General features: G+C 34.7%; 3 protein-coding genes and 1 non-coding gene across 6 annotated transcripts; 2 read left to right on the top strand and 2 right to left on the bottom strand.

Annotated features, from left to right (window-relative positions):
• Positions 1-7,500: 7,500 nt before the first annotated feature.
• LOC119998287 (protein NODULATION SIGNALING PATHWAY 2-like) lies at positions 7,501-15,911 on the bottom strand. 3 transcript variants are annotated; one of them, XM_038845577.1, is made up of 5 exons: positions 15,801-15,911; positions 15,300-15,367; positions 10,932-11,061; positions 9,374-9,447; positions 7,501-9,157 (listed from the first exon to the last, which is right to left on the bottom strand). In XM_038845577.1, exon 5 carries the CDS (start codon positions 9,153-9,155, stop codon positions 7,671-7,673), a length of 1,485 nt encoding a protein of 494 aa, XP_038701505.1. In that variant the 5' UTR covers positions 9,156-9,157; positions 9,374-9,447; positions 10,932-11,061; positions 15,300-15,367; positions 15,801-15,911; the 3' UTR covers positions 7,501-7,670. The 3 variants fall into 3 exon arrangements, with proteins under 3 accessions (XP_038701505.1, XP_038701506.1, XP_038701504.1); XM_038845578.1 differs by lacking the exon at positions 15,801-15,911 and having other exon boundaries at positions 7,501-9,055; positions 15,300-15,768; XM_038845576.1 differs by lacking the exon at positions 15,801-15,911 and having other exon boundaries at positions 15,300-15,768.
• On the top strand, positions 13,096-14,685 carry LOC119998605 (protein NODULATION SIGNALING PATHWAY 2-like). Its single transcript, XM_038845945.1, has one exon. It carries the CDS (start codon positions 13,096-13,098, stop codon positions 14,683-14,685), a length of 1,590 nt encoding a protein of 529 aa, XP_038701873.1.
• TRNAS-CGA lies at positions 15,911-15,992 on the bottom strand. The gene has a single exon. It is a non-coding gene; the product is annotated as a tRNA-Ser (tRNA).
• A 1,567-nt stretch (positions 15,993-17,559) lies between these two features.
• On the top strand, positions 17,560-20,522 carry LOC119998280 (40S ribosomal protein S4-3-like). The gene is made up of 5 exons (XM_038845566.1): positions 17,560-17,716; positions 18,470-18,547; positions 18,656-18,836; positions 19,507-19,604; positions 19,909-20,522. The coding sequence occupies exons 1-5, from the start codon at positions 17,714-17,716 to the stop codon at positions 20,335-20,337; spliced, it is 789 nt and encodes a 262-aa protein (XP_038701494.1). The 5' UTR covers positions 17,560-17,713; the 3' UTR covers positions 20,338-20,522.
• The last annotated feature ends 5,027 nt before the right edge of the window (positions 20,523-25,549 follow it).

Genomic DNA, 25,549 nt, shown 5'->3' on the forward strand with positions numbered 1-25,549 from the left:
GGCAACGGGATGGACACTTCAAGGTGGTTTCTTTAAATGGCATTTGAAGAAAGTGATAAGTTTTGAAATGATCCCTGAACTATAGCGAATTGATCAATTTACACCTTGAATTTCATTTAGGATCATTTTAGCTCCTCAACTTTCAAGACTGTAGTCCGTTAGCCACTGAGCAAAATTTTCATCTATTCTAACAGATGTGGCTGTTTTTTTTCTAATATGACAACGAAATTAATTTATTCGCAAATGACATGTAAAAAATACAGGGGGTAATTTGATATGTTATAACAATTTAGAAGGGCTTGAATTAACGAGTTTCGTAATTGTAGGGGTAAATTGACTCCAAAAAATAACTACATTTATCAAATGTCATATAACTAACGGGAAAATATATCATATCAGCTAAAAATAGACGGAAATTTGACGAAATGGCTAACGAACTATAGTCCTGGAAGTTGAGGGGTTAAAATCGATGCATTTCATGAAAGTTCAGGGGTTATTTCAAAACTTCTCTCTTAAAATAAATTTAAAAAAAAAAAAAACTAAAATTTCTATACAGTTAGGGGGACCAATAGACTTTTTGTTCTTCTCCCTTTTATTGTCAAATTGAGTATTGACAATATGTATGTATGTACAAGAGCCACGATTGTCTTGGGCACACACTTGAGTTTTTCCTTGAGCGAGCACATGCATGCATGGGTTGACCGACCCTACTTGAGAGGATTAATCAAAGTCCACTGCACTCATTGTTGGATTAATTACTACTCCTGTCTTTTCGGATCCTGCTTATTTCCTAGTTAATGGGACTAATAATATAAGACGACAAGTTGAACAACTAATCATGTTTATATATATATATATATATATATAGAATCTCTGCTTATCTGGAAAAGATGGGAGTTGAGCTGGTCAAACGGAATAGTCTGCCATTGTAAAGCCTAGACTCTGCACTCCAAAGAGGACCCGAGAAAGTTTGGGTGTAGGTCTCTCAAATACCATAATGAACAGAGCCATGTGTAAGCGTGACGTTCTCTTGTAGTAGGCTTTTGGAAATTAATTGGTAATGTTTTTAAATTAATTACCCAAATAACATGTTTATTTTTAATTACCAAACTGAGATGATGCGTTATTGGGAGTAGAACAAATCTTGGTAAAAAAAAAAAACTAATTGCGCGATTGGGAGTAGAGCAAATATTCATAAAAAAAAAAAAAAAAAAACTAATTGCGCTAATGGGAGTAGTGCAAATATCTCGCAAAGTATATGAAATAATATCCATACTTTTCAAAATTGATAAATTGATTAGATTTTCAAGAAAATAATACTGAAATAATATGAAAACTAGACTAGGATTACGATTATAAGACATATATGGTTGGCTATAAGAAGGGTTTTTCTTTTTTAAATATTGTTTGAGAAATATGTTTTTCATTTGAATCGAACTTTGGACACAGATATGTCTAACTCAATTGATTGTCAACCGAGCCACCTCTCGTTGGTTGACTCTATATTGTTGCACAATTTAAGACGTGCACAACAAATATTGGTATATCATGCTTTGTTGTACCATTTTCTTTTAAAAAGGAAAATTTTAAGTAGGAAAAACTATGATATCTTTGTCCATTTGCTGGCTCATCCGGAAGACTAAGATTATTTGAAGGAAAAGAAAAAAACGTATAGTGATTTTGAAAAGGATTGGCTGGACTGCAACTTTTTTCCCCCTGGTACAGTGGACCTGTAAATGACAATGGCAGTATCATTAGAAGTTAGAACTGGGCACCTCAATCTTTCTAAGGTGGCGGGGTTGAACTTCTGTTGACACATTCTTGGCGCATCTGATTGTGTTTACATTCATGTGCACAAAGGAAATTGTGCTTTCTTTAGCTAAATTTTTATTGGTTCAGTTATATTTAGGGATGTCCATCATCGGTTTCGGTTAGTTTTTGTTGGTTTTTTTGACATAAATTTAGTCGATTGTTCGGTCGGTTATTGGCAGTTCGATTTTTATTTTTTTTTCGATTGGTTTTCATTAACATACATTTGACAATAACCGATCAAACGGTCGATTTGATTTGGCATGATTTTTTTGGACAACCTTAATTATATTAATTTTAGAAAGCGATGTCCCATGAAGGTTATCATATTCTTATCTCATACATTCAGTGTTGAGAGATACTGTTAGGGAAAATGGACTCTCTAGGCTCAAATTTGACATTGTTAGATATTATCCATTGTTCCAAGCTTAATACATTATTGTGCTTCCAGGACCTTTCAAACTCACGGTTTTAAAACACAACTTACTAAATAAAAAAAAACCTTTTGACTTTTAACTTGTCCCATCTAATCTTTATTTTAAGGATGTAGTAATTTTTTCTCAACAAATGCAACGCTTTGACTCTCAAATATTCTTTGAAATTCTTTTATATGTATGTCACAAACAAGTCATTTTCTATTATGAAACTTGATACTCATCTTAGCCAAGTGAAACAACATGTTCATCAGACGAGTTGGCTTTTCAGTATATGATGTAAACTTCGAAGTAGGTATTTGTAGCAAAATTACAAGTTTACCTATTTGTTGATATACCTATACGGCTATATATATAATCTATAGGCAAACCTGCATCAGTTTCCCTTAATAGATTCCCTAAAATACAGACAAAATGTCACTTTTATCTATTTTACAGATTCTCTATCCAATCAACACTGCATCAGATTATCTTTCATATTATCTACTGTATTAAAATAATATATTTTTCTCTTTTCTTTGTTTATTCTATTCATATAAATTACTTCTATTCAAAATAAAAAATTAATTCCATTTAAAACAATAGATTAATTATATTTAATATTAATCAATTAATGTTATTTAAAATAATAAATTAATGTTATTAAAAATTGGAGAAGTTTCACTTTTCTTTTTTTTTGCTTGATTTCATGATTTGGGAAGAAGAGATGTTGCCGGAGAGAGATGAGAAAAGAAAAAAGTGAGGAGAGAGATAGGAGATAGAAAAAAACTCGAGGAAAGAGAAAGAAGAGTGAGGGGTGAGAGAGGAGAGAGAAAGAGAGGAGTGAGGAGAGAGAGTAAAGTAATATAAAATATTATTTTATGTTTAGGAAGTGAATAGTGGTTATCTAGATGTAGAGAATCACTGTTCATGTTCTGTAAAATAGCAAACCTCTAGGTAATCTAATGCAGAACTCTATTTTGACAAATTCTCTATAATCTTTCCTTATTTTACAGACAGATCTATGTTTAGGTAATCTGATGTGGATGCTCTTACGCAGTGTTTTAAATACTAGCTGGTATGTACCAAGTAAATTGGGTACCAAAGCCCCCTCACCTTTGCGATTCAACTTAATATACCAAGTTAAATCATGTCGGTCAATTATCGATCAAAATTGATTGAATCAGGCGATTTTATCGGTGTTAAACCAATTTTACACATATATTTCTTAATTTTTTAAAAATCTTTTGATTAAAATTAACTTTTTATTTTTAGATAAATAAAAATCTCGAAAATAAATCCTCAAGTGGATTTTTTAATAATAGTTTTTATGAGAACCTAAGACTTTGTAGGATATTTGTTGTCTTTTGTGTCATTCGGCCGATTGAACCGGTTATACCGCATAATATTTGCCTGACTGGCATGCTTTCGGTACCGTATTTAAAACATTGGTCTTATGTAATGATAAATTCCGATTATTTTAAATCTTAATTTGCAGAAAACTTTATTGTAGTCAATCATTTAGAGATTTTTTCCCACTAATTCCACGAAATATTGATTGGACCTCTATTTTGAGGTTCCAATGTCCTTTAATTAGAATGTTCTAGCACTTACCTAATGTATTTTATTGCATTTTAGCTTAGTTTTACACTTACAAATGTTTCCCTTTGGTTTTGTAGAAATCGGACTTTGTTTGGGCAAGTTGGAGCACTTTTTGCTGTGAGGTGTCCTGACACTTCCTTTGAAAAATGAAACAGAGCCTATAACGAAGACTTGATGAAGCCCTGGTATCCGGACACCTTCCGAAGCCGTCCGAACACCTACCGCGGATCTGCAATTTTCTACACCAAAATTTCAAGGGCATTTGGGATAAATCATGTATGTAATCAATGAAAAACAATTTTATAAGGGTAGTTAGGTATTTTCTATTATAAAAAGAGGGGAAAACCCTAAGATTTGAGTTTCTTTCTCATTCATACACTACACAACATTTGAGCCTCCATAGTTTTTCTCTCTCTTTCTCTGTCTACCGTTTTGCTTAGTTCTTGTGATCTTGATTGTAAACATTGGTTTTCTTCTATAAAATTGATGTTTATTCTCATTATAATGAGTGGCTAAGTTCCATTGCTAGTTTCTAGTCCCGAACGGTGGGCGCAAGGTTTCGATTACTTAAGGTATGTTCAAAGGGTCAAGGACGCAGCTTCGATCCTTCTCTTTTAATTTCGTGATAGTTGTGTGATTAGATATATGAGAATGACATATTTGATTGTATTCTTCGATTATCTAGTCTAGGGATTGCATCTAATGTGTTCGATTGAGAATTGTTAAACCCATTGCATGATTTCCTTAATTAATTGAGTTTTCCATTGCATAGCTATTAATTATGTGTATTGATGATGGAGTTTTGGGTTACTTTAGGAATATATATAGGAGAGTTATGGTTAATTTGTCTTTGAGTGTGAAACTAGGGTGTTAGCAAAGCCGAGCCCTAAAGGGGAACATTAATCCATAATATTATGTGCTTATCCCTTTGCGTTCATTGTAGACTACGAGACCTGATGACCTACATATATGAATCGAAGTCTTATATCCCAATTCTCTTTGCATATGCATGATTGATAGTATCACACAATGCATTGTGTATGGTTGTGTGTGTTTACAATGATACATTGAGTATGAGAACCGAGTAGCCACCGGGACGGATTAGAGACTAGGTTTTTTAATTAATTGTTTTAAATCTAATTCTCACTTGCTTTGGTTACAAAAATCGCTTATTCTACTGAGTCATTCGGTCATTTTTATTACTTGTCTTTATTTTGATATTCATTGCGTTTAGTAGTGTTAGCTAGTGAATTGCATATCATTCACCTTCAAATTTGCATTAATTCCTAGTGGATCGATACCGGACTCACCGGTTTATTACTTGTAGATACCTTACACTTGGGGTAAGTACACACACACTTTGGTGTCGGTCAAATATCAATTGCAAAATATACGAGCCGATATAAGGTACCGGGTGATCACAGGCCTCTTACACTTAAGCCCATGTATTTAGTATTTACCGAGGCCATATAATGTGCTAGGTGACGATGGGCTTCTTGAACTAAAGTTCAATGTTTACTGAGGTAAACTATCTATTGGATCCGTTAGGGAGAGCTTTGTATTTTGATCAACTGTGATAAGGTGTTGTAAGGTAAATTATGTTGACAAAAATTATTTGGCGTGTCATAAAAAACCTATAGTGACTCACACTGGTACCTGTAAACCAGTGTGAGTCTCTCTTTTACATGATTAAAGTGGCATATTTGTTAACAAATGATCCTACATTGGTATATGTAAGAAGTCTGTATAATACCGACAAATAAATTTCTTGTGTCAGAGTTGTTGCAACTTTACAATAATCGGTATATTGAAAAATTAATATTATATTGGATTTTCTCTCTCCATACTCTCTCTGCTTACTCTAATCTTACACTCTATACACGAACTCCGTGTTTTTTTAAGTGAAACAGAGTTTTGCAAAACGCCCGTCTGAGAGGAAGTAGCTCTCGCGAGCTTCGACTGAAATAGTGAATCTTGCGGTGGAGTTGCAACGAAATTGTCCGCCAAACACTCAAATGTCCGAAATTGGGTTAAAACGCAAATTGTTGCTTTTCGACAGTGATAAACGGGCCCATTATCTTGGGGTCCACACAAATGTTGGTGGCCCATAATAACTAGACCTCAGGTCCACAACCAAAGAAGCCCATAGGCAGATTGATTGGGCCTCTATTTTGAGGTTCCAATGTCCTTTAATTAGGATGTTCTAGCACTTAGCTAATGTATTTTATTGCATTTTAGCTTAGTTTTACACTTACAAATGTTTCCATTTGGTTTTGTAGGAATCAGACATTGTTTGAGCAAATTGGAGCACTTTTTGGGCACTTTTTGCTGTGAGGTGTCCGGACACTTCCTTTGAAAAATGAAACAGATCCTATAACGAAGACTTGATGAAGCCTAAAAGTCCGGACACCTTCCAAAGCCGTCCAGACACCTACCGCGGATCTGTAATTTTCTGCACCAAAATTTCAAGGGCATTTGGGGTAAATCATGTATGTAACCAATGGGGAACGATTTTATGAGGGTAGTTAGGTATTTTCTATTGTAAAAAGAGGGGAAACCCCTAAGATTTGAGTTTCTTTCTCATTCATACACTACACAACATCTAGCCTCCATAGTTTTTCTCTCTTTCTCTCTCTAGGGTTTTACTTAGTCCTTGTGATCTTGATTGTAAACATTGGTTTTCTTCTACAAAATTGATGTTTATTCTCATTATAATGAGTGGCTAAGTTCCCTTTCTACTTTCTAGTCCCGAACGGTAGGTGCAAGGTTTCGATTACTTATGGTATGCTCAAAGAATCGTAGCTTCGATTTCTCTCTTTTAATTTCGTGATAGTTGTGTGATTGGATCTATGGGAATGACATATTTGATTGTATTCTTGGATTGCCTAGTCTAGGGTTTGCATCTAATGTGTTCGATTGAGAATTGTTAAACTCATTGCATGATTTCCTTAATTAATTGAGTTTTCCATTACATAGCTATTAATTATGTGTATTGATGATAGGGTTTTGGGTTAATTTAGGAATGTGCATGGGAGAGTTATGGTTAATTGATCTTTGAGTGTGAAACTAGGGTGTTAGCCAAGCCGAGCCCCAAGGGGGAGCATTAATTCATAATATTAGGTGCTTATCCCTTTGCGTTCATCATAGATTAAGAGACTCGATGGCCTACATGTATGAATTGAAGTCTTATATCCCAATTCTCTTTGCATATGCATGATTGAAAGTACCACACAATGCATTGTGTATGATTGTGTGTGTTTACAATGATACCTTGAGTATGAGAACTGAGTAGCCACCGGGACAGATTAGAGACTAGGTTTTTAATTAATTGTTTTAAATCCAATTCGTGCTTACTTTGATTACAAAATCACTCATGCTACCGAGTCATTCGACTCATTTCATTTACTCGTTTTTATTTGATATTCATTACGTTTATTAGTGTTGGCTAGTCATTTGCATATCATTCACTTCAAATTTGCATTGCTTCCTCGTGGATCGATACCGGATTCACGGTTTATTACTTGACGATACCCTGCACTTGGGGTAAGTACACACACTTTGGTGTCGGTCACATATACAGTCAAACAATTTTGACACAAGGCAAAGATTTGGTCAACACGTCCAAAAATGCCCAAACAAGAGAAAACCTGTCAAAATAACCTATACGCCATAGAGATGCATAGAATGTGGTTCTTCATTGAATCAACAAATCAATTGATACGCATATACCTTGTTTTTCTTAAGAAAATGATTACATGAACAAGTCAGCCAACACGGCAAACACTAAAGCTAGTCAAAAAATATCATCTGACTTTTGTTCTGTCTTCTCTTCTTCTTTGCCTGTGTTCATGATCTCCATGCTTCTACTCTAATCAATGGGGTTCCTTTCCACTCCAAAACCATCTCATTAACATTCTCACCTTCAATCCTCACTCCATACAGACTCTCTCCTTCTTTTACAAGCTCTTTGGCTTCCAACCAACATTCATTGCTCAATCCAACCCCTTTCAAGCCATATTTGAAGTCACAGTAATTACCTTCCTTTCTTTCCTCCCACATTCGCTTCCAATCATCACAGGATACAAAAGGTGCCACAAATAGACACTCCATGGCTACTCTAGCTTCGGCGAGATGGACGGGGAAGTTGCATTCTATTGAATCCAACAAGGCATGGTAATGCTTCATGTAACTATCAAAGAATGAACCAAATCCATGACAATTCTTTGATTTCTCCCATGCATCTCCATCACCAATAGTTATGACGCCATTGGTGGTAGTATTTTTGGCTAACAAATCCTTGGCCACACTGATAAACTCAACAAATTGGCGTCTACTTCTTCTTCTGCCCAAAAGGGGAAGTGACCACATGCAATTGAAGGCCAAAAACTCTCTGTTTCCACCTCTCCTTTTCTTTCTCCTTATTTCACTCACCATGCCCTGCAACTCCATCTCCTCCACCTTCAACTTAACGCCCAAAGAACTCGCGTGATTGAGAAGTCTCATCTTTGTCTCCTTAAATCTTCCCTGCACACAATCCTCCTCCTTCCACTTAATTGAAGTCAATTTCAAGGGCACTCTTTGATCTAGCATCTTTTCCTGCTGAGCAACAGCACTAATCATTGAAGACCATTGCAATCCATCTCCAATATCAAAATCAACTATGTGCAAGACCTCAGCATTGTTAGGCTTGGTTTGAAGGATAGCTGAATTCGCTGTAAAGTGAGCAAACATTCCGTAAGGAAATATTTGATAGAAAACCTTCATGGTTGCTTCAAAGTTTTTGTCACATTCTTGCTCAAGGCAGTCTGCTTTCTTGTCTTTTGACTGATGAAACAAGTAATACAAAAGACGTTCGCTGGTTTCACCTACTGGACTTGCTTTGTCTCTTATTCGTTCCTTGATCACCTCAGCTAGGTCTCCTTGCTCGTTCTCCGTTGCTTCTCCCAACGCCTTGCCTAGATGAATCAAGCCAATTTGATTATCAATCTCCATGCCTTCAAGAGGCATGTTCAATGTTTCTTGAGAAAAGTTTGTGTTTATGGACGCATCAACTGAAATAAAGGAAGGACTAAAGCTCCATTCATCATTACTTTCTTTTTCAATAGAGAGTTGATGACATGATGATGACAAACATTCTTCATCACTACCACTCAGCAACCATTGATTCAAATCCTCAACTTCTCCATTTAAGATTTTCTCCAATTCCTCGAAATTGAGCAAAGATTCATCATCTATTGGAAATGCATTGTCATCAACATGAATTGGGAAATTCAAGGATTCATTGAATGGTATAGCAGGGAAATCATCAAATTGGCTTCCATAAGCATCCATGCCTAATTCATAACAACTAAAATCATCAAGATATGAAGAATCTACGAAGTTTGGGCAGGAATTCAGAAAATGCTCTGGTTGTATCATGTTTTGAAGGCTAAAGATGTAGATACTTACAAGTGAGAATATTTGTGTGTGCAGAGTAGATGATGATCAGAATGTTCATATATATATATATATATGAGTAGTCTTAATGGAAATATTGGTGAACAACTTACAGGCTCACAATAAGACGAATTTACCGGTCATGCCAGCAAATTCCCAGCTGACCAATTCTTCTTCCTGGCAGTTTCTGTGAAACAAAGGTCAAGATTCAAGCCAATATTCCTTCCTAATTAATCTACTTGATAAATATATATGCTTCAAAAAATATTGCTTTTTAACTTTAACAACAGATATGAGTTTAATGAACTACTACACTACTCAGGAAAAAAGTGCCAAAACATCGCATCACTTGATATATAATTAGGTACATCTTGGTTATTCACATGAATTTAAAGTGAAATTAAATATGAATAGCATAATTTGTTGTGATTTACAAATAGTCCCTGATTTAGTACATAAATATCTGTATTCTCTTTCGATGAACAAATCAAAGCAACATCTGAATCAACGAAAGAAAATATTGAAAAAGTTAAGTGGCCAATTGGTTCGGAATTGGGAGAGCATGTAAACTCTCGAAAATGCAAAAAGCTATGTTGTAACCAAAAACCCTTAGCCAACATAGCTTTTTGAGAGCTTATAAGCTCTTCAAAACAAAAAAGAAAAAGGAAAAAAAATGCCTAAAAGTTACTTTTTTAATAGCTTTTGTGACCTTTTGTTATGAAAATCTCCAATACGCCTTCAACAAAAACCATTACTCTATATATTTTTCTTATACCTTTTTAGAAATTTATCATAAAAAACCTATACAATAAAACTAGCACAAAATATATGAAGCTAACACTCGCAATATTTTTTAGCTAGCTTTTTTACAACATAAAACTCAGCTTTTTTTTTTCCTCAAACCAATTGTGAACCAAACGTATCTTCATGGCTTTAAAAAAAAATTCTGAACATATTTTTGTATTGATGTCCCTTAGAATTCAAAATATCACGTCTTTTGGTAATGATGATAAGGTTATTTTTTGGTCCAAATATTTTACTAATAATGTGATGGATGTTCATGTGACAGTTGTTATATAAAACATGCAAAGATACAAATCTGTCACATAAAAAATGTATCCTGAAACAAACCTGGCTGACTAATTTTCTAACAAGATTAGGATTATGATCTAATGATTCAGACCTAACAACCCCACAATGTTATAAATAATATTGGACCATCTCCTTCCACATATGTATTCCACTAAGGACACAAGATCGATCCTAAAGATATATATATATTCATGCAACGAATATCCTCTTCTCTAACATTATATGGCTTTATTAGATATGTTTCCACTCAAAAATTTCTATCTTTTCTGGTGTCTTTTCAAGCAAATGTTTAAAATGATAAAAATATTCAAAATGCCTAAGTCTTTATGCAAGCACTTCAATCATGATCATTCTTATATACATTATGAAAGCATATAACAGGTTTTCATCACAGTGAGATATATATATGAAACACTACAAAAGATGGAGAGTGTTGGAAGATTTATGAAAGGCAAGCTTGATGAAACCTAATAAATTAAATTCATTAATGTTGATTATACAACCAAAAGTTGTCTTTTAACTGAATCCCCATACTGGATTACTCAGAAAAACAATTATATACAGAATGGTTAAACATACCTGTGAAAGGTTCCCGTAAGCTATATACGCACATAAACTATGCCATTTTTGATACAGGATAAGCTATGCAGTCAAAGTTTGATGCAGGTTCTACATCTTCAATCTCCAATAGCACTAGCAGGTAGCAGCACTGTTGATTACAACATGAATGAAGCATTATATATAAATTATAAATAGCATTTCTCTATCAGAAAATTGTTGAACATTAAAGGACCAAAAAGGTTTCCGCAATAAAAATGTCTACAGGACACTGTTGCGTCAAACACTATGCTTCCAACCTTGTTTAATCGTTTGTTTTAACATATTTACCACCCCCCTTAGGGATGAAAGATAGGATAGGATGAAATCCCCATTATTGAATCTTCATTAAGAATAATGATAGAGAATATATATGACTATAAGGAATTCCATCTTAAACTCAATTTTGATGTAAATAAATTTAGATCAGGAAAAAAAAAACACAGCTAGCTCAACTTAATATATTAATCACTTGTTTAATAATTTCTAAAAAACAGTGGGGGAGCTACATTGAGATGTTGTGGATACTGGATAGTTATTTAATTCTTCAAATGGTTAAAATAAAATTTCGTGACAATGAAGGGTAATTGCACTGAAACAATCTAGCTATGTGTATAGTCACATATTCAATCTTCTAATTAAATATATAATAGAAAGCATCTTCATATAGATATACATGAAAGTTGCCAAGAAAGTAAAGACAACACAACCGGGAACTTCACAGGAATAAAACTCTGTTGAAAGAACGCGACAATGACTGGTACTGGTAGTCTCCATCATATACTCATAATTATTACACTATTTTAGTCTGTATATAGGTCTCTATCATGAATTGCGACAATGACTGGTACTGGTAGTCTCAACTGCTAGAATTGTGACAATATTTCCTATAAGAAAAGAACTTTGACCCAAAATTAGCAAATAGAGACATTCAATCTTAACGTACACAAGTTAATGAAAAAAAGAAGAGATAATTGATTTTCAATATTTGATAGTAACCATTGACAAACTGAAAAACACTATCACATTTCAAATGCACACAACTAAAGAATCTCGCCGACTTAACCAAACGAGCTGATTTTAATGTTATCTTGTGCATTTGCTTTGTGTTGTGAAATGTATGACAGAGATGAAAAACACATTGAATAAAATAAAAGTTTGAATCCAGCTCTAGTTCTTTTTGAATCCATTTTTCCTCTTCAAAGATTGAAAAATCTGAATCCAAGTCACTGAGATCAGATAACATATCCAATAAGTTAAATACTATGCAATTAGAGTGAATCAACATCTAAACATGTATATGTTAATTAAGTGCCGGTATTTTTAGGGTTATTTAGTTACTTCTACACAACCATGATGTACCAACCATTAAAATAACATTGTTTTAGCTTGTAAAAAATTAAATAAAAAATTGACAGATAGAAGAGTTTTCATTTCTTTGTTTATTTGATCTTTGTTATTACAAAATTAGGGATTGTTGATGCCACAGTAAACAGTGAAAACATAGACTTTTCCCGTCAAGCAATATGGTAGCATGCCGTTTTCATGAACTTTCAAAACCAGCTAGGTACATTATTTTACTACTTGTTCTTTTCTTAACCATTAGGAAATATGAATGACTACAAGGAATTCTATGTAGACGGTGATCTTAATCTAAATAATTAAGCTTATAACAATGATAAACAATTAAAGAAGGGTCTCAGACGATTCAATGTTTCCACTTGGACTCTTGAGGACCAACAATGTCAGCTTAATATATTAATCATGGGTTTATTCCCTAAAAACTGAATAAAACACCTGGCAGTGAAAGCGAATTGCTTCTGAAAAGATGCGTAATCGCTTTAACTTCATCTCCTTATCAGTATATAACTACTATTTTGATACCGATACCATTTTAAAAAGACAAGGTACAATTTCAACCCAATCACCTACATGAAGCTGCCAAGAGAGCTAGAAAGAAATTCACAAAAGTAAAACTCTATTGAAAGCAGGTGAGATTGATGGGTAGGTCTGCATTTTATATTCATTATCATTACATTATTTTATTCTACGTCTCCATCATGACAGTACATCTTTATATATATGTGCTGCTTGTTATAAAATTCATCAAGTTTCACCCTAAGTTTCAGTGTAGAATCATCAAAAGATGATGCAACCAGAGCTTCCTCAGCCTTCATGGCCTTTCTACAATGTCATGACTCCAACTCCTAATAAAATTGGACCCCCTCTATTCACCATGAATGACTTCTCTTCATTCACTACCACAGAGAAGTCCTCTGAGGCGTCCCCAGTTCCTTCTTTTTCTTCTATGTTATCCAATGATTTTGTAGAATTTCCAGCTTGTGATGACGAATTACATGCTGGGATGGAGAATTTCTGGATGGACTTGGGGGGTTTAGAGCCTGATTTGGGCAAGGAAATCCAGAGTATTTATGAATATTTTAATGTAAGCGAGGCAAGTTTTCCTTCATTGGAGCTTTCTAAGGAAGATGTGTGGAGTGCAAGTCCATCAATACAATACAGCGAAGATTCCATGGACACGCCAACATCTAAACCATCATTGACCTTGCCAGGAGAAGACATGGAATTTGATACCCAATTAAGCGTTCATCATCTTCTCAAGGCCTATGGAGAAGCTACTGAGAGGGAACAGAGAGAGCTTGCAGATGTGATCATACGATGTCTAAATGAGAAAGTTAACCCAGCCGGTGGAACCTTGGAGCGGCTGGTATTCAACCTATCCAGAGACATCGAAACACAAGGTGATCATTATCTGGAAGAGGAGTCCAGCAAGAACTTTGATGCAGCATTCAGGGCTTTCTACCATATTTTCCCATATGGAAGGTTTGCTCACATTGCAGCAAACTCAGCAATCCTTGAAGCTATGCCAAATGATGCAGAGACCATACACATAGTTGACTTTGACATGGGAGAAGGGATTCAATGGCCTCCCATGATTGAGGCCGTGGCACACCACCACAGAACGCTAAAATTGACATCAATCAAATGGGAAGAAGATGACATTGTTTGTGATAATCAAATCTATTTCAAGGAGACAAAAAGGCATCTATCAGAGCATGCAAGCTTGTCGGGCCTAACATTGCAGGTGGAGGAGATGGGGATTGAGGATTTGGTGAGTGAGGTGAATAAAACAGAGAAAAGAGGAGGTAAGGGTGAATGGTTTGCTTTCAATTGCATGGTGGGGCTTCCCCATATGGGGAGGGTGAGAAGTAGAAAGCTTGTTGAAGAGTTTCTAAGAACAGCAAAGGAATTAATGGCAAGTTCTGTTGATAAAGATCTTAAAAACAGGGGAATCATAACCTTAGGAGATGGAGATGCTTGTGAGAAGCTACAATATTGCTCGGGCTATGGTGCATTCATTGAAAGTCATATGGTGCATTACCATGCACTACTAGAATCAATGGAGGAAACTTTCCCAGTTTATCTTGCTGAAGCAAGAAAGGCCATGGAAATTCTTTTTGTGGCACCTTATGCCTCCTCTCTTGCTTGGCTGAAAAAGTGGGAGGATGTTAAAAAAGGCTGTCAGCTTCAGGCAGTAAAGGGGTTGGATGGTTGGAGATTGAGCAAAGAAACTTTGGTAGAAGCAACAGAAATGGTGCAAAGCAAGCAGAATTCATATGGAGTTAGGATTGGAGGGGAGAATGTAAACGAGATGGTATTGGAATGGAAAGGAACTCAATTAGTTAAAGTTTCCACCTGGACAAATCAAAGCTAGAAATATAGCTCAATTGAATCCCACATTTTTCTTTCCTCCCTCATCCTCGTGAGTAAATATGTAGATAACTGTATATAACTTGCACAGAAAGATTGTTCATTAGATTGACCAAGACAATAAGATTCCGTAAACTCCAATCAGTGGTTTCTCTACAACTACTCAGGACCAAAGACTTTCACATTTAATCTTCAGTCAATGTTGTTAGGTATTCCACTTTGATGCTTCTTGATCTTAAAGATAAGGCTTTCCGCTAACTCAACGACTTAGAGGTGTGCGTTATAAACAATGTGGTATAATCATCCTTTTTGTGTTTGTCAATATCTAATGAAAAAAAGATTTGCTGCTATGTAATCACAGCTCTTTGTGGTTTGGTGTAGGAACCAATGTTTGCAGAAAATTATCGAAAAGGATACAAGTAATGTAAATTGAATAAAATATGTGCTTTATTAAGAATTCTAAGAAATCTTCTCAAAAAAAAAAAAAAGAATTCTAAGAAATTGAAAGAGTAACATGATATACTAATTTATATTGAATCCTTCCCAAATACTCACAAAGAAAACTCATCTGTAGTATTTTATATAAGATTCTACAATAACAAACAAGTTGAATATTACCTGTCAGAGTAAATGTTCCTGCGTTAGACCCAATCAAATTTCCTATCCAGCCTAGTAGAGGACCTCCACTGCCATTATTGCAGGAAAATATTAGGAATTTGTTTTCACTAGTGCAAGGGGGAAAAAGAGGTAAAAAAACAAAGAACAAGAGAGCAGCATCCTGAGTAGTTTAGCGAACAATTTTCAAATTCTACCAACTACCACGGAACTGAAAGCTTTTGGATATTCCCAGTAATGGGAAAACTCTGCCCTAGAAGCTACATACTGCATCACTAGTAAATAAATTGCAAATTCAGATATTAGAGCTGAACACTTGAAGAGGTCTAATCGGAGCACAATGTCGTGGTATGAGGATCTGTAACAGAGGATTTGAGACCTAATTCTCCATTATAATAAGCTCAAACAAGAACACGAGAGAGAAACAGAACTTTCAAACAAAAAATTTAATTTACACAGGGAATAAAATGACCTAAAGAGGTTTCAACAGTAAGATTACTGCACCTGAGGAGTTTTCTCGCTTAATTGTTGCCCAAACGTCACAACGATGTATTGGCAAAAATCAAAGATTATGGACCGGGCTTGAATATTTGAAAGAGAAAAACGTTGTATGCCGTCGACAGCAGGATTCGAACCTGCGCAGGACTAGCCCAACAGATTTCGAGTCTGTCTCCTTAACCACTCGGACATATCGACGAATCTGTGCATGTCAAACGAACATTGACTATAAGAATAATATCCCCCCGCTCGTTGCACCTAACTTTGTTCATTTCACAAAATATGTCTCTTAAAACTTTATCCCATATCGGATTGACATTAACCCAACCGAATGACATATAAGTAAAAATTAAGTCCCTTTAACACGACCAATGCATTTTCTAGACTAAAAACCAATGACAACGACCCAAGAAAAACAAAGTTATACAAACCTTGTCCCAAAGCGAACATTATTGATTTGTAGTGTTTGGACTGATTTTTTAACAATGTTCTATGGACTTAGATTTGCTAACAGTAATAGGACATCCATGTTTTTGTAACATCAAAATTTGCTCTTGCTAGTTGCTGGTGGGATTTTAACATGAATTAGTCATTGTAGTGGTGTCATCTCGTGAGATGGTACTTGTATTTTCCATTTTTAGTGTCTATGGTGGTCACTCATGGTACTTTTCATGATTCATGAAATTAGTTCACTGGGTATACTTTTATTTTGAAGTGTCGCTATAATAATGCATGCATACTTCACTCTCAACTTTGCCCTATGGTCTCTATGCCTATTGAAGGAGGTTGGTCGTTTTTTCTAAATTGTTAATGCAAATAAAGAAGCATCTCTGTTTGTTTTTTTTTTGTTTGTTTTTTTTTTTCCAGTTATTGAAGTTGACACTGATTTTGCCTATATCAATGATAAGTGTTTGGAATATTATTTTCAAGAATAAACATTGTCAATATAAATTTACATAATCGAATGAGTGCTCAAATTTTAAATGATTGTCTTGTATATTTCGTAAAAGAGAGTTGCTTCAAATTATGCTAATGATATTGTAATATAATGTTCACAGAATATGAACAACTCGTAAAGATATTATGATAAATAAAGATGTATCGAAACTATCACCAATTATTATCTTTGTACTCTATATAAATAACTCGAAGGACATAGATGCTTAATTGTTCTCATAGTGACTTTGAATCATGTGTTTGCCAGTGTGTATATGTTGCCACTTGTCAGTTAATCATTTGGTAGACAGTTGTTTTCTTTAATTAGTTACATTTATTTATTGTACAATCTGGGATCCTGCATCACCGAAAGAATGGGACAATAGATTTTTTAGGCTTGTCCGTTCGAGGTATTTAGGGGTGTTGAGTTGGGAGTTGTTGATATTTTTAAATATAATATTTGTTTTGGGATGTAGAGAGATTTTGTCCTAATAGTTCCAAACACCTGAAACAATCAAGGGTTGAGAGGTGTTTCAAGTGTTCGACAAACATCTCTCAATTCAACACCCCTAAACACCTTAAACGGACAATCCCTTAATCTTAACACCCAACACATTTATGACTTCTAAGTTATGTTACCCTTTTTTTTTTTTGAAATATCATAGAGAATTAGGTTTACGATTGAAATATAATTTTAAGCACACATATGTCTAATCCAATTGATTATTATCCAAAACCGATTACTAACCAAGCTCATTTAATATAAAGTGTTTGATTAATGATTATTTTAATATCAAATATGTTTATAGATTTTTAAAGATAACATTCTAGCATTGTCCTTCCTAAAACGCCCCCACAGCGAAGCGACTTGAATATACAAAAGCTAGGGTTTTGGCGTCCTCATCCCGCCCACTCACATCCGCAGAGGCAGATACGCGCAGTGCTGTAGGAGGCCCTCGGGGAGTGATCTCTGAGTGTTCAAAATGGTCAGTGCATTGCCTCCATTGTCACTTTGTATTATTTTCTTCTGTCTATGTATATAGTGTACCTTAGATCGCGCGTTTGTGTAACCTGACCTAGTTTTGCTCTTGAAACTCGGATTCTACAGTTTCTTTTCGCGAATCTAGGATGTGTGGTTTTAGATTCCGTATTTCTTATGTACTTTTTTTTTCCTTCAATCATATAATGAAACAATGTTCAAAGGAAATTGGCTTTTGAGCCTGCGACGGAAATGGAAATTGTTTGATTAATCGGTATAGCATAGAAATGAAGAAACTTGTGAGAGTGTTGCTTCGCCGCCATAGGAGGCTGTGCCATTTTCAGGACCCTTCTACTACTTAGTCAGACTCACTCCCGCTAGTTTTGTAGAAATGAATGACATGTGGTGTTCTGTAGGTTCTCAGCCCCTTGATTGTGTTTGTCATTTGCTAAGAAAGTTTATTTTTTATAATATTAACATACTTGATCTTGACTATACAATTAGTAAGTTCGTGGTTAGTCCACATCAACTTTGTTTCCTCTAATAATAGGATTGTATGCATTCTCCATTGTTGTTCTCTTGTTCCGGGCCCTTCAAATTCCCCAAATGACCTGTCCCGCTGGTTGTTCCTGTTTGTTGTTAATGCTTTTGGTATGCCATTTGTTGTTATAGCTATTGAAGTCTGCACTAGGATGTTAAGAGTATGCTTGTTGGTGCAACGATGAGTCTTCTGAAAGTTTTCTCGTGTTTTGCTGCACAGGCTAGAGGGTTGAAGAAACACATGAAGAGGCTTAATGCCCCTAAGCATTGGATGCTTGATAAACTTGGTGGCGCTTTTGTATGTTAACCATTGTCAAACTTGTGTTTCGATATTAGTTTGTTTCTTGTGCTTTCTTGCGGCTTGATGTCTTCTACCTCAGTTCTCTCATAGAATTGTGGCGTGTAGGCCCCTAAACCATCATCTGGACCACATAAGTCTAGGGAATGCATGCCAATGATCCTTATTCTGCGAAACAGGCTGAAGTATGCTCTCACCTATCGTGAAGTCATTGCGATTCTGATGCAGAGGCATGTACTTGTTGATGGAAAGGTTAGGACGGACAAGACGTACCCTACTGGCTTTATGGGTATGTTCCTGACTTATTTATTTCAAAACGTAGTGCTTTAGGGAGTGGATGATTCATTGGCACTTTAAGATTTGAACTCTTATTTTCCTTTGTAGTGTTGGATAAGAGGTAGTAGAGTCTTTGTGTGGCTTTTATTGCGAATATTGTATTGAAATTTTACCAGTCTTTTATGTACCTATTTTTGTAATAGAAAGTTCGACCACTTGTGTGATAGCCTAGTAGGTGAATTTCTCTGGGGCCAAACCATATGGGCTCGGGAGGTCTTGAGTTTGATTCCCACTTGGAGCAATACCTTTGTAGCCATGCGCTAGGCTTCTTACCTTGTCGTCGGGTGTGAAACTTTTGTGCGTGTGGGTCTAACAACTCAAGTTTAGGCCCATATCAGATGTTCAAAGGCAATGTTTGTATAATGACATTCTCGGTTACCCAAAAAAAAATTAATAGAAAGTTCATATTCGAATCCATGGCTACCCTCATTTAAATTCTGTTAAATGAATATTATTTAACGCAGATTATTTTTGATGGTAGATGGTCATATGTGTGGGTGCTTGTTAGGGCTTCCTCTATTTTCTATCTTGTGCTACTTTTTTGTTTATCCCATCCATTGCTTTTAGCTGTAGATTCTTGGAAAGTTTATTAACGCCACATTGTATTTCTGTATTTTTAACAGATGTTGTTTCAATTCCTAAAACAAATGAGAATTTTCGCCTCCTCTATGACACAAAGGGCCGTTTCCGTCTTCACTCTATCAGGGACGACGAGGCAAAGGTTGTTTTCTGTATGTACATTTTGTTTTAAAATTTTCTGAATACTTGATCATCATGGTGACTGCTTATTGAACATTTCTAAATAACGATTTGGTGTAAAGGCACTAGACCAAGAAGAAAAGCATAGTTCTTGTGTGCTTATGTTTTTTCATTTTTATTACTTATACACATAACAAACTTGGTCGTGCATCTCTCAACCACATGGTTCTCTATTAGTCTGTTATTTAAATTACGCCCTTGTTTTGTGACTGCTGATGTAAATATTCTTTCGCGGTTACCAATTAAGGCCTTTCAATTCTTTGCAGTTCAAGCTTTGCAAAGTTCGTTCAGTCCAGTTTGGGCAGAAAGGTATCCCTTATCTGAATACCTATGATGGGCGCACTATCCGTTATCCAGACCCACTGATCAAGGCTAATGATACAATCAAACTTGACCTTGAGAGTAGCAAGATTGTTGACTTCATAAAGTTTGATGTTGGGAATGTCGTCATGGTCACTGGAGGAAGGAACAGGGGACGTGTGGGTGTCATCAGAAACAGGGAAAAGCATAAAGGTAGCTTTGAGACCATCCATATTCAAGATGCCACCGGTCATGAGTTCGCAACTCGCCTGAGTAATGTGTTTACTATTGGAAAAGGAACCAAGCCATGGGTATCTCTTCCTAAGGGCAAGGGTATCAAGTTGACTATCATTGAGGAGGCGAAGAAAAGGCTTGCAGCCGAAGCTGCAGCGTAAATTTATTGACATGATTCTGGTCATGATCTGCTCCTAGAACTACTGTTTTTTTAAGCTTTTTAGTAGAGGTAACGTTTTATGTTTATTTATTGGCAGAGTTTTAATCTTTTTTATGCTTTTAACTATTCTGCAGTACGATTTAGACATGACGAATTTTTCATTAGAATTCCATTAACATTAATTTTTGTTTTGGGTTATGATGTGTATAGTTTCTCTATTATGCTTGTAGCATGGCAATTAGATTTTCAGCTCTTTTGGATTATGACCTTAACCAGGCTCATATCTATTGTTCTGGGTAATTTGGGTTTGTTGGATCAGTTATCAGGTTGGAAGTTCTCTCTGGGTAATATTTTGCTATTGTTAGTATTGACCAACTTTTACTCTGTTCTAATTTCAAAATTTTAGTTTTGGTTGGATTTTAGGATTTGAACCTATGACCTTTAATGAGTCGTTACCATTAGGCAAAGAGAGATCATTCGTTGCTAGATGTTGGTTAACTTGTTTATCAATTTTGTTGATTTAACCATTTTTTGGCTCAATTCTGATGTTGGTTAAGTTCCTAACTTGAATTTCTTTTTAGTTACGGCAGGGTAAATGAAAATTGAAAAGTGGCAGTAGGATTTTGAAGAATTTTAGTAGTTAATAAAAATTAGTCAAATTAGTATTTTAAATTTTATTATTAATAATTTTGGTAATTTAATGTCTTTTAGGGTTTTATTTTTATTTTTGTTTAAATAGGATTGTGAGTCGTCAGTAAATAATATGCATTTTCAGTGATGTTCTTTTTCTTTTAACGTATTGATGTAGTTTACACGTTTGATGAATTGAGTATGGGTGAGAGAATCGAGAGGGTAGAATATAGTGGAAACATAATTGTCAAAATCTCGATTTTGATCGTAAGATCGTATGATCTTAGGTATTCAAAACGATCCGGATCGATCTAAGATTCTAAAATTGATAAGATCTATTGATCTTATTCGATTTTACAATTTTTACGATCTTAACTTTAATGAACTTATGGAGTCATGGGTTTATAGGTTGTGGAGTCTATCAATCATGTGCATATGTTTCTAATCTTAGTTTTTGTTGAAAAATCGGTTCTAATCCTAGTTTTTGTCGAAAAATCGCTCAAACTGACGCTAAAGCTATAGTTAAAAGATGATGTCATCCACTTAACCAAATATTGTAAATAATAAAAAAAAATTTATTTTCCTCTTCGTCTTAATTTGTAGTCTAGCATTTCATTCCAAGTAGTCTTGTATTTTGTCCATAAAACGTCATCTCTAGTTTGATAAGAGGACCCATGGTGCAAAAATTTATTTATAAGAAGTGGAAATTACGTTGATAGTAATAGTTAAACAAAATAACTAGCAAATTATATCGTCAATTCGATCAGATAACTCAAAACAAATAATAATCACATATTTTATTACCTATAGACTAGTATAATATATCATGTTAATTATTTATTTAAAAATAAGTAATTATATTATTTTATATTTATTTTTAAGATTTTATAAAATCTCATGATTTCACAATTTGATTTTACGATTCAATTTTGTAAGCCTTCTACCGATCTTATGTAAGATCTCGATTTTGACAACCTTGAGTGGAAATACTAACCCACTCAAATGAACAATATTATTTGCTTTTGTTTTACCGATTCACTATGAATACATCGACCCACACGACTTTGTTTTATGGGCCGTCTCCAACAATACTTAAGTCGAGGAAAGACCTTGTTGAATAAGTGATGCTTGAATTTTTCTTATAAGCGACGTGGGATTACAATTCTAACATAAAATTTTGCTCAGAAAACTCTTTTTTGACGTCTGTTATTGAATGCGAAACCCTGGAATCATCACTAATTGAACCTAGTACTGTATAAGTTCATGCCCATTCATCTACCTTGCTATTAACATACATTAGTGTTAGAAGTTCAGTTTGTTGTGGTTCAGAACGCTGTCGTTTCCTTTGATTTCCTTTTACTCATCTTTGCGGACACTTCTACGGCATCGTTTCTCTCCACCTACAAAACGCTACCGTCTCATTTGAATTTTGTATTGTAAATATTCTTATTTTATTGAAGTGATGACCGTTAGTCATCCATACCGTTGAGCATATCTGTATTTAAGACTTTTTGATCTTCCATCAATCCATCCTACTTTATTGGATTTATAGATAGGTCCTCTTTATATCCGCTGGAGGTTCTCTCAACCTGATATATGGTGGATTCTTTAAAATGTCAAGTGGGCTAAAAAAAGCTCACTAGTGGGCTCAAAAGTGCCAAAGGTTGAAGATCCAAACAAGCAAATTAAACTAAAGCATTCACATCATGACCAAAACTATTTTATAACCGTTATGGCTCGGTCTATTAAAATTTTCAATAAAATACACATCAATAATATTGTGCACTTTGAATTATCTGGTTCTCGTGAATACGTCTAGCCCGCACGACTTTACCTTCCAAGGAGGTCACCCACCCCAATAGTATTCTAGTTGAAGCACGCTTAACTGCAGAGTTACTACGGGATGTTGGCCTCCTAGAATCCCGTCCAATACACATTAACAATATTTATTCGTTTTGGGTTGTCTGGTTCTCGTAGATACATTGGGTACCCACAACTTTGTCTTTCCAAGAGGTCACCCATCCCAATAGTATTCTCCCAAAAGCACGCTTAACTGCGGAATCACTAAAGAATGTTATCCTTCAATAAAATGCTCTGTTGATGATTACGAATTGAAATTATATATATATATATATATATGTTAACACTGTGAAAAAGTCCAAATTAATCAACCAACTAATAATGCAACAAAATCATGCCTTAATATTCCATCCGGACTTGCCGGTGTTTGTGTCATTGTTGTGTGTGTAAATGGGTCCCGTTGCCACTATTTCCTCGCAGTCTTAGAAGTTACCTATGAATCATGCGCTAAAAGGCTGTCAAAGAGTGCCGAGCAACTTGCATGGAAACCCAACTTGTGTTATTTGCTTGGGAAGAAAGAAGATAATAATATTGGTCCAATCAATGGTGTAGGGTTTTTACTTTTGGGGTTAGAAGGACAAAGACATGAAGAAGAAAAGAATCACGTTAAAGCAATAAATAAATGGTCAAACCCATTAACCCCTCCCCCAACACGGGTTATGTTATGTGTGGACGAACATGCAACAGGAGACGCACCTCCAGCTAGTTGCTGCATAGAATAACCCTTTTTTTTTTTTTTCAAAAAATGATATTTTTATTTTTTAAAATAATTAAAAATAAGAACACAATTGAAAAGAGATATTCAAAATAAGGAAGATAAAAAAAAATTTATTAATGAAGACAAAACTCATTGAACTATCTACATGCCCCTCTTAATTTTAAAAAATTTACAAATTATTCATATGGCCATTTTACTATCCATATTACTCCATACATGACTTCATCAGTTTTTTTTTTTTTTTTTGCTTTTCTTAAATGAAATTTTAAAACGATTTATCTCTCAAAATACATGATGAATATTGAAAAAGATTATTATATATTTTAAATCAACGTGAAAAACTCTTTCAAACAAAATCACTCATCGATATATTCTGAGATGAAGAAATATCGCATATAAATTTAGTGTATATAAATTTATCTACACCGCATATAATTTATATGTAGTGCATAGAAACTATTTATTTGTTAAACATATTATTTATCTACAATGCACATAAACTATTTATTTGCTCTGTAGTATATATAATTTATTTACCATGTAAATTTAGTGCATATAAATTTCAATATATACTAACTAACAAAACCACAACGCATATTATCGATCAATTTAGTGCAAACAAATTTGTGTCTATACGATTCACAGTACAATGCACAAATTTTGAGCCATAATTTTGTTGCATTATTAATTTTGAGCCAATTAATAATGCAACAAAATCATACCTTAATATTCCAGCCAGACTTGTGTCATTGTGTGTATATATGGGTCCAATTGCCAATATATTGTGTGTATATACGAATCATGTGCTAAAAAGGATTTTATGAGTGTCGAGCAACTTGCATGGAACCCAACTTGTGTTATTTGGCTTACGAAGAAAGAAAATAATATTGGTCCAACCAATATTAATGTTTTACTTTTGGGGTTAGAAGGACAAAGACATGAAAGAAGAAAAGAATCACGTTAAAGCAAATAAAGAAATGGTCAAACCCTTTAATCCCCCAACACGGGTTATGTATTATCCCGCTCGAGTGGATGGAGCCACAAATCTATGTGGTATCAAGATTGATGATGTTGGATGAGCTATCAAGTGGCTTTAAATCCCTAATCGTCCAGAGGATAATTGAAGTGTATAATCTAATATATTAAATTTCCTAATTAATAATTTTTTTTTTCCTAAACTCAAATTAGTATAAGCTGATGTTGGGCTTAGAAAAATAAAGCTGTGCTGGCCAAAATCGATTGGCTCAAAGCGGATAAGTATTACTAGTGTGAAGGGACGGACTATTACAGAGTAGGTTTGGACGGACATGCAACAACAAGCGCACCTCCAGCTAGTTGCTTCATAAAATAATATTTTTTTAAACAAAGATATTTTATTTTTTTAATGTACGAAGAAGACGAATTAATTAGACCAGGTTTTTTTTTTTTAAGCCAAGTTTCTATTGTTGGTTTTTTTTTTTCAACTTTTTTAAATAATTAATTTATCTTATCCTTTGCCTTACGACACTCCTGCAAGTTGCTCGCCCCATTTGAATGAACTTTTAGGAATTTGGACCTACCCTTACCCGAAATTTACGATGCTGCCACTTTGTGGAGCAAAAGTTGGGGGACTCAAAAGTATTGGTCAAAATGACTAAAATACCCTTATATTTTTTTGCTAAAGTTGAGCTCATTTTTCTAATAAAGCATGTGCCAATACATGGGTGCCAACCTAGTTGGTTACCATTCGTGTATCTCTATTCGGTGGGCAGTGTTCGAACCCTATGGATGATATTTGTGTACAATTATGTGAGTGTGTATGATGTGCCAGAAAAAAAAAATGTCAATACGCATCAACTAGAATATCTACATAATTTGTTGTGTTTTCTTATCATGGAGAACAAAAACCATCTAAAGGCTAGATATATGTTCCCATCCATGCCATTATTGTGATTTGTGGGTGATATGTTCAAAATCAAATGAAAAAATGATTCAAAGTTTGTCACTTTGTAGTTGTTCTCATATT

This window comes from Tripterygium wilfordii, chromosome 5, assembly GCF_013401445.1.
Source record: "Tripterygium wilfordii isolate XIE 37 chromosome 5, ASM1340144v1, whole genome shotgun sequence".
In the NCBI taxonomy this organism is placed as follows: Eukaryota; Viridiplantae; Streptophyta; class Magnoliopsida; order Celastrales; family Celastraceae; genus Tripterygium; species Tripterygium wilfordii.

Excerpts from the sequence above, each read along its gene's own strand:
- LOC119998605 (XM_038845945.1), top strand. The coding sequence starts at position 13,096 with ATGATGCAACCAGAGCTTCCTCAGCCTTCATGGCCTTTCTACAATGTC.
- LOC119998280 (XM_038845566.1), top strand. Across the intron at positions 18,548-18,655 it reads ATAAACTTGGTGGCGCTTTT|GCCCCTAAACCATCATCTGG; the intron begins GTATGTTAACCA and ends TGTGGCGTGTAG. Across the intron at positions 19,605-19,908 it reads TCAGGGACGACGAGGCAAAG|TTCAAGCTTTGCAAAGTTCG; the intron begins GTTGTTTTCTGT and ends AATTCTTTGCAG.
- LOC119998287 (XM_038845577.1), bottom strand. The coding sequence starts at position 9,155 with ATGGATGCTTATGGAAGCCAATTTGATGATTTCCCTGCTATACCATTC.